A 9,715-nucleotide genomic window follows, 5' to 3' on the forward strand; every position below is an offset into this window, starting at 1 on the left:
TCCTATTTTCGGGCCCTAACACTGGGGCCCCATTAAGGTCATAACAACGATCACACGATTCACCATTCTGCCCAAGGCTGAGTCTGTACGGGCCAGGTTGAACCCGTCGAGCGACTTTGAATCCGGTACACAAAGGGCCGGGCCGCGGGATAATCCATTTTCAAACAGGAATTACTTTGGAAAAGTTCATTGTTGTACGGATTTTATTTTGGAATAGGACATCACTATTGTGGCTTACTTGTGGAATAGTAAATTTTTGACCCGGCAATCGGTTTTGGCATGTCTTCCTTTTTCTAGCAAAGGTTGACTTTCTAGCGCTCTCTTTCTAATTAACATGTGAAAACCCCGCCACTAAATGTTCATCACCCAAGGTCTTCACTGCCAGATGTCTATCATGATGGCGGAAAGAAAGGCTTGTTTTCGACTGATGGCCTGTGGGATACTTGTGGCGTTTGTTGTGACCATTCTGATAAGTCTAAAGGCCGAACAGCCTCTATATCAAATTGTACTGAGGAACAAAGCTTGGGGGGATACAGGCGCAAAATACAATTTCAATACATCGGAAGTTGAACGGATAAGGTAAGGTCTTTTTTGTTCATGCGGAAGGAAAAGATGTTTGATTAAGGTACATTGTCCTTGGTCGTTGTTTTCATTTTGATTGCGACAGAATTAGGTGTTAAAACTATCTTTGGAGTAGGGTGTAGGTTTTGGGACATACGTTTGGCTTATAATTAGTCGATGAAACACAAGCTCTCAATGACATAATGACAATGATCTTAATTGCATATCCATGCCCAGAGTTTGTAATTGTGTAAAATATGTAATGAAAACAGAATCGGTAACTCTTGAATTCAAACCACAGGGAAGGAAAACCTTTCAATGAAACTCAGAGAAGACAACCCTGCACAGAAGTCCTAGGGAAAAACCCTAGCACAGAAACCATAGGGAGGATGAGACACCCCTGTTATTGTTGAAGGAGTCCTAAACTCCAGAGGGGGGAGCCATTTTCCAATAGATAATGATTTTAGGAAGTAAAAATGAATACTTATTACAGCATACGATAAAGTAGCCACTAGTCCCGTGCGCATCAAAAAGCATTGAGTATTCTACTAACTTTCCCAGGTGATCCTCTATTTTCTAATTAATCAGATTAAAAAAAAACATCAGCCTATGCCTGAATACAATGTACCTGACAAGGCCTGACAAAAGATAGGTTACACAAAGAATGTCAGGGGGGGGGGTAAGAAAAATTTGTGTTCCTTTATATCTTATTAACAACTGGCCTTCTTATTGTGCTTAACCCCCCTCATTCATGCCAAAAATATTCACGATGAAGGAAGTGAGTATACGTATAGGGAATACATGGGTAGGGTCTGCATGGGTTTAGCGAGTTACATATCATTTTACAAAACACACCTTGTGTAATTCACCACAAGCGGAATTCTGTAAAAAGTCGGCTGGCTATGTAGTCATTGATACATAATCTAGTGGAAAATGATACTCCCTTCTAGAGTTTAGGACTCCTTTAAAAAGGGCATAGGGAGCACACCCTAGCCAAAAAAGCCAATGTTAATGGCCCCTGCAATAATAAGCAATTTTCTAAATTTGTACAATAGCAAATGTATTGTTATTATATTATGTACTAATGTATGTGTGAATAAGAAATGAAAAAAAAACATATCCATACCTAGAGGGCCTGATGCAGTATGTCCATACCCTGGAGTTTGTGGACGTTCACCTCGAAACCGGGAGACATTAAAAAACGACATGTGCCAATGAGTCTTTGCTACTATGAACATCAGTCCAAAAGAAGCGTGAGATTCCTTGTCACCGTTGAAATCAGTCACCACACACAGTCTCCGACACACCATGGTAATGGACAGTTCCCAGGCTGAAAATGATAGATCTATGTTCGCACCTATGCATGAATCAAGAGGTGTTGGTCATCAAGCTACTATAGCTGTAGTGGCCTGTCCTGTGGAAAAATAGCTAGAACAATTTACTAAGGTTGATGTAGGCTTAGTTTGACTAGCCTCCACCAGGCCCTCCTACGGGCATATGGATCGTAGAATTCGGCAGAAAAAGAAATAATTAGCCAGTAGAGTCAGTCCACGGTGAAGATCACATTTCGCCCGCGGAGCCTGCAAATGAAACCCTGGCAAATATTCTCCCTATACTATAGCCGGCGTAGTTAGTCTGGTAGAGACTATAGTTTGACGATTTAGCAACTGCTAGTAGCCTACCGTCCCGTTTAACAATCTGAAGTCTAAAAAGGCAGTTTGTATTGGGTAGTACATGTGATAGCAGTATGTTTTGGGCGACTTTGTTCTTTGATGAATTCAAACACTTCTTTTTTCTGTTCTTTATAGACAGTGGGTTATGACGTACTTTAACCCCGACACAGACCTCAGCATCATTAAGTCTCAAGCACATCTTGGACAAGGACTCGAGCACGAAATGAAAACTACAAAGAAGTTCAAAATCGGCAAATATTTCTATAAGCTAATTCCCGAATCACCCCCTCTTCTGGGCAAGCACTTCCGGTCTTGTGCAGTGGTGGGGAATTCTGGAATTCTCCTAGACAGCGGTTGTGGTCCTCAGATCGACTCTGCAGACTTCGTGTTCAGATCTAACCTGGCTGCTATTGAAGGGTTCGAGAATGACGTGGGGACAAAATCTAACTTCACCACCATGAATCCTTCTGTTCTTAAGCATGATTATAAAGGATTCAGTAAAAATGACAAGCTAAAAGAGAAGTTTATAAACCGACTGCGTCTAATCCGAGACCAGATTCTGCACATACCTGCTTTTGTATCGCATGGCAGCGATCAATACACGCAGTATACTAACATGATGATAGTAAAACGTCACTTACCAATCAAACTTTCCTACGCACCGAGGAATGTCAATGCAAAGATGACAGCGTAAGTTTTTTTGTTTTGTTTTTTGTACATTTTAGAATTCATTACAGGATAGCATTTACATTCATCATGTGATTGTAAAATACTCACAGCAAGTTGGTTTCGTTTGATAAACTGAGAAGCCTTTCTGGTAATCGCAGTATGTACCACTGCACGAAATGGCCTCGGATCCTGACGTATACTGAGGTATCCTGACGTGATCCGGAACCTAAGATCCGGAAGAATCCGAACGGATCTGGGGCCGTATATTTCTCGGCAGACTAATGGGCATCCAAATATTGGGACTCAAGGTACCACTAACACAACTCAAATATGCAAGTAGTAACGTTACCTTGAGTCCCAATATTCGGTGCCCATTAGCCTGCCGAGAAATATACGGCCCCAGATCCGTTCGGATTCTTCCGTATCTTAGGTTCCGGATCACGTCAGGATACTTTAGGATACGTCAGGATCCGAGGCCATTTCGTGCAGGGTACTGTTTCTTCTTTATAGCTGTATAGCAAGTGAAACTGCCTTACATGTTTAAGATACCTTTTACTGCCTTAGGTTGTGGCAGAATTCAGAATTCAAGCCGAAACGACCATCGACGGGAAACAACTTGTTCGCGCTGGCGGCCTGTCTGTGCGACCAGATCCACATGTACGGATTCTACCCGTTTTCTGAGGACGAAAAAGGGCGGAAGATAAAATACCATTACTACGGAAACATAGGAAACCTTCCTAAGCACGAAATGCCCGAAGAGTATCGCGCGTTTCTGACTTTCCACCAGCGGAAGGCACTGGTACTGCACACAGAGCCTTGTAATGACGACACACTCTAGATTTAAAGAATGATTTGTTTTTTGGCTGATAAACGAACTAGACATATGTGCATAAAAGCACATCTCGGTGCAGTAGATGTACGAATTGAACGGCACGGTTATACATATCACGTTGGTGAATCACGGAATCTCTTCTGTATAAAATGACGTTGAACTTGTCTGTTCACAGAATCTAAAAGCAGAATGATATTATTGAGTCAAACTGTTGAAATGTCAAAGGTTACTTCCGATATGTGAGTGCCGATGGATTAATGAGTTAATCTGACTGTGCAATTTGATTTTCAATTTTTGTGCATCTGGGTAAACACATATTATATAATGGCGACATCATCAGTTGTAATTTAAGATCATTACCATTTAAAACGCCATTGTCGTTATTAAGTTTATCAAGGAAACAAATGCTGGCGTCAAGACATAGGCGTTTTTGTAACCACACCTAAACATACAAGTTCTTGGTGCCATAGACGCACTAATAAAGATCACTCTTAAAAATCAGTTCAGGTCGGTCTTACGCAGCTTGTTCGTGTATTATAAAACTGGTGTGTCACGCCTTAGGGCAGTTTAACGGTTATACAAAACTAACAATGCTTCACCCAAGTACGTCACTGAAATAGTCGCCTTACTTTGTGACCTCAGGCGTATTTTGGTGAACTATTGCACCCTTAACCTTTCACTGTTACATAACAACAAAGACCGAATCAGTTACGTAAGGTATTCAATAAATAAATAAAACAAATAAACAAACCAACATAGGGTAACATTTGCTCGCACAGTTAGGTAAATCAATATCTACATCTACATTACGTTACCCCCAAATAACCCCTTAAGGGGCAAAGTAGGGGGGAGTTGAGGTCCCGGGCTAAGTCGGGCAGGCCTCCAGCCTGGCACGGAACGACTCAACGGTGGGAGCCGTCGCAACCAGGGCGTTCCACTGTGGGATAGTACGGGGAAAGAAAGAGTGTTTATATGTGTCGGTTCCTGCGTGGATGGTGTAAAACTTGAGGTCGTGGCTCCCCCGGTTTGTTAGGTAAACCCCTGGTTAATTATTCACGCTGTGTTTGAAGGATACCGCTAACATGTAACCCATGAGGAATGCCTATTGAAGGCAGATAGGTCATATATCATGTATTATTAAGTACACCACTGTTGTTTGTGGATCAAACCACTTTACTTGTACGTTCTTCGATACTGAACGGATCGCTATTCACTAGAATCTTACATCACGCTCCAATTTACATACAATCCTTGTAACAATCAAAAAGATCTGCCAGTATTCCCTCTCACATCGTCTCTTCAGATGTTAGATTGTACGACATGTACCCTTCCACGTGTAATATACTCAGCCACTCTGCAAGGTGTTTAGGTAACGCCTAGAATAGACAAAGCCACCTTTATGATGACAGTGAACATGGCGTGCAGACGGACTTGTGTCCTATTTCTCGCCTGTGGATTGCTCTTGTCGACGGCTGTCTCCATTTTTATCGCCATGAAGACGTGGCGACATCGCCGCTACGTTTCAGTCAATCAAAATTTGGGTACAAAGGCAGTTTCTTCAACAAACTGGTAAGTTCAGTACGAGGAAATGGCTGTTGGTTATAATCTTGACCAGCTCTAGCTTGTCGACCGTTTTGAAAGGATACTTTCCAAACCGTGTGGATAATTCAGTTCAACAAACTGGTAAGTTCAGAATGAGGGTACAATTTGATTATACTCTTGACTAACCCCAGCTTGTCGACCATTTTGAAAGGATGTATTCCAAATTGTTTGGATAATAAAGTTCAACAACCCAACAGGTAAGTTCAGAATGAGGATATAATTTGATTATAAGCTTGACTAACCCCAGCTTGTCGACCGTTTTGAAATTATGCATTCCAAACCGTTACTTGCAGAATCATCGTATCATACCTTTGAACATTGCTTTTCTGGGGTGAGTTAAGATACGTTTGTCGGTTCGATGCATTTGAATCTAATATTTCGGCAAGGAAAGGTGTGTGGAACCAAATTTTTCTGGCAGCTCGCTTCTCTCTTTTTTTTTAATTCTGCAACATGTAAACAAATGGACACTGCCGTCGTACTCAAGCCGACGAGCTCATGCTAACGTCGTTACAAGAAAAAAATACAGGTCTGAACAATTAAGAAGAAAAAAAGCATATAAACGGGACCGTCCATTACTTCATTCATTTATTTATCTAACCAGCGCACACGCTCGGGTATCTGGACCTGTTTTTCAGGCTCCCTGGATGCAAATACAATGCACAGACATGATACACAAGGATCACAAGAATTTAAAACTCGGTATCAGTCCTTAAGTCCATTTCTAAAAGCGGATACGGCAGTGTGTTTTCTTTTGTTTGTACAGGACCTGTGTACGGTCGACTGCTTTTGTATGACTGAACATTTGCCTGTGGTATATGCAGCAAATGAGGGTGCCATTTTGTGAGCTGTCTCACAGCAGTGCGCGTCCGTGCTTAAAACTGTAAAAATTGTTTTGTGAGAATGTCTTTAGTAAACGGACCATGAACCAGCTTTCGCTTTATGTTTTGTACCATGTACATTTTGTATATGTAATGATATACATGTATGTTGATAGAGTTATTAGGACTTGAATTATTAATTTGTATCTCTGTTATACTTTATCTGACCCTTCCTCTTCCCTCCTGACCTCAATGAAAAGCGGCCTACATGCCGATTTAAGCTTCTTAACACCGGCACACTTAATTTATCTGTACTTTCGGGATTCAGGTAAATAGTAGTGGACAACCTCAGGCCAACCGTACACACTCACGCCACATCGTCAGAAAAGACGCTGTAGCCGCATAGTTCCCGTTTAGAACTCTATTCACTGCGGCCCACGTACACCGACTAGTTTAGCCTTGTGTGCGGCCAAGTTCAAGGATTAGAGCTCCAATGTGCACAGGTACAGCGTGTTCTGGCTTCTGTGTCGGGATTCAGGTATTAAGAAGAAACTGCGTCCTTGTGTCAGTCAACCATAACGACAAACACAGTCCTGAAGCGCAGTTCAACTCTAAGACGTATGCAGCAGCTCTCAAGTAGGGTACTGAAGGTCGTAGCCTAGTCTTGTTTTTAGGGCTATTGACTTAGGAATTCAGGCCCTAAGTCAACAGCCCCAACAATAAGACTAGGTTGTGATCTTAAGTACTCTACTTGAGCGCTGCTGATAGTTACGTTAACGCTAGGACTGAGGTGGTTGCTAAATAGTGGTCGTCAAGTCATTTAGCTGTGTATTTGTTTAAGCGTTAATGGACATCGTTAGTCCTCATGCGTTCATTGTTGTGGTTGGTTGTAATTCCTAGCAGGTCCCAATGTAATGTCCTTGGTAAAGGTACACTACACCTACAGTAACTGCAGAAATTTTCGCGGTGAGCTCTTCAAACCACCAATATCTTTCAACTTTTCCACACAGGGTCAGCATTCCAAGAACAGTTGAAGCCGCCGAAGCGAAGTTTAATACATCGGAAGTTGAACGGATAAGGTAAGATATTTTTGTCCAGCAAAACGAAGAATATCTCTTGATATTTCATGCAGGTACATTGTCGTACTCTCCAAGCAGAGGTTGGGGGAAGATTGTGACCGTTTTATCATATGCCCAGTTTTTTGTCCGCTACCTGGGTGGGGCTAGCGGACAAAAAACTGGGCATATGATAAAACGGCCACATTCGTCACAATCTGCCCCATCAACCTCTGCTTGGAGAGTAACATTGTCGTTGGGTGTTGTTGTCATTTCGATTCCGATAGGATTCAGGATTTCGGGTTTAGAGCTAACGTTTGAGTAATCGGGGTTTAAGTTTTGAATGAGGCACATGCGTTTGAGCAGATAGTGACTTAGATTTGGCATTTAAGCAACTGCAACATTATGTAGTCTTAAAACACAGTCTTTGTTGGGATAGCAGGATTCTCCGGTCGATTTTGTTCTTTAGTGAATTTAAACAACTTTTGTTCTACCCTTAATAGGAAGTGGGTAATGACGTACTTCAACCCCGGCACAGATCTCACCGTAATAAAGTCTCAAGTCAAAATAGGACAACTGATCCGATACGAAGTTAGTCGAAAAGCGTACGCCAATATCACTGAGAACTTCTTCCGCCTGATTCCGGAGTCGTCGCCTCTTCTGAGAAAGCATTTCCGGTCTTGTGCAGTGGTGGGGAATTCTGGAATTCTCCTAGACAGCGGTTGTGGTCCTCAGATAGACTCTGCAGACTTCGTGTTCAGATCTAACCTGGCTGCTATTGAAGGGTTCGAGAATGACGTGGGGACAAAATCTAACTTCACCACCATGAACCCTTCTGTCCTTAACCACGATTATAAAGGATGTCGCGAAAATAGTACCAGCGGCGCGTGTGAAATGTTCGTGAAACGACTGCGTCTCATCCAGGACCAGATTCTGCACATTTCTGCTTTCACCACGGTGAACGGGCGTCAGGACGTGGAGCTTACCAACTCCATGATACTGGAACATCACCTGCCGATCAAGGCTTCATATGCACCCGTGGAAACTACGAAAAGAATGAAAGCGTGAGTTTTCACTTTGAGTCAACTGTGATGATTATTTTGTGAGAATTCTTTTAGTTCATAGCATCTTAACCACTAGTTGTGTGCTGTTTGAACGCACAGACAACCTTTTCATCAATCCAAAAGGACTTTCTTCTAATCGCTGTGTTTTCCGTTTGTACTTTCAACATTATATTGAGTGTAGCTGTGCGGTTTTTTTGCATGCTTTACAAGTGGTTCCTTTCAACTGTTCAGGTTATGGAAGAATTCAGAATTCAAGCCGAAACGACCGTCGACGGGAACCATCTTGTTCGTGTTATCGGCCAGTCTCTGCGACCAGATCCACTTGTACGGATTCTACCCGTTTTCAAAGGGCAAAGACGGGCGAAAGATAAAATACCATTACTATGGGTCAGTAAGAAACCTTCGCAACCATAACATGACTGAAGAGTATCGGGCGTTCCAGACGCTCCACCAGCGGAAGGCACTGGTACTGCACACAGATCCTTGTCATGACGACAAGCTCTAAAGAATGATAAGTCATTTCTGTTTGATGTGTTATTCAAGCTAGTTGATTAGCCAGAACTATTTATCCCATTTCTTTATTTCACAAAAGTATCTGAATCGAAAGCCGGGATAACTACTTAAAGACGTGATAATGGCAATGAGATAGAGGGTCGCTATCTCATTGATTCACTTGAAGGAGAATTCGTGAATGTCTATCTAGTAAATTAACTAAATGGTAGATTTTCATAAAGATATCTGTACCAAAATGACTTATCACCGGTTTTCCTAGTTATCACGTTTTTTTAATTGAATTTATTATCAGAAATAAACAAATGTGATAAATAATCAGGTCTGATTAACCAGACCGATTTACACATATCGTCATTGTTACCGTCCATTTAACGCTAGGAACCATACATTATACGGTTACACTACTCCAAAGTGGCGCTAACATACCCACAAACCAAATACAGTGTGTGTTACCATACTCCATAGTCTTAAGCTTCAAAGAAGGGCGTGACGAAAGTCAATCGGATTCTAGATCGACAGTCGGTTATACTGTGTTGTTTTCACTAAAATTGGATAATCAGGGCATAGAAAGATTTCAAGGGTGACCTTTACGGACCTCGGGTCACCTCAGAATGGTCGGAGACTGTAATGTCATATTAAATCAACTTCGCCCAGGTGTATAAAAAAAATGGGTATGTTGTTATCTGTATGTGGCACTGTTAATATAAGTAATAAAAACTTGAGTGCAATGCCATGTCGTCCTTGTCTGTCAAAAACCGAAGTACAAAAAAAATTAAAGTTGATGAAGAGAAACAGGTAGTCCCCATGGTGCACTGCGCCACAGAGCCCGGGAGATGTGAATCAAGATGGCGTCCGGACTCGGGAAGGAAAGAACACCTCGGGCAAAACTCGTCCTTGTGGGCTGTTAAACGCCCGTTTGGGAGGTAAG

The 9,715-nt window shown here is 42.1% G+C and overlaps 2 protein-coding genes across 2 annotated transcripts; both read left to right on the forward strand.

The window, feature by feature from the left end:
* The first annotated feature begins 352 nt into the window (after positions 1-352).
* On the forward strand, positions 353-4,236 carry LOC136420954 (CMP-N-acetylneuraminate-poly-alpha-2,8-sialyltransferase-like). The gene is made up of 3 exons (XM_066408094.1): positions 353-579; positions 2,370-2,924; positions 3,468-4,236. Exons 1-3 carry the CDS (start codon positions 356-358, stop codon positions 3,739-3,741), a joined length of 1,053 nt encoding a protein of 350 aa, XP_066264191.1. The 5' UTR covers positions 353-355; the 3' UTR covers positions 3,742-4,236.
* An 840-nt stretch (positions 4,237-5,076) lies between these two features.
* On the forward strand, positions 5,077-9,240 carry LOC136420792 (CMP-N-acetylneuraminate-poly-alpha-2,8-sialyltransferase-like). The gene is made up of 4 exons (XM_066407895.1): positions 5,077-5,304; positions 7,166-7,234; positions 7,714-8,274; positions 8,506-9,240. The coding sequence occupies exons 1-4, from the start codon at positions 5,135-5,137 to the stop codon at positions 8,777-8,779; spliced, it is 1,074 nt and encodes a 357-aa protein (XP_066263992.1). The 5' UTR covers positions 5,077-5,134; the 3' UTR covers positions 8,780-9,240.
* Positions 9,241-9,715: the final 475 nt, after the last annotated feature.

Source organism: Branchiostoma lanceolatum, chromosome 15 (assembly GCF_035083965.1).
Source record: "Branchiostoma lanceolatum isolate klBraLanc5 chromosome 15, klBraLanc5.hap2, whole genome shotgun sequence".
Taxonomy (NCBI): Eukaryota; Metazoa; Chordata; class Leptocardii; order Amphioxiformes; family Branchiostomatidae; genus Branchiostoma; species Branchiostoma lanceolatum.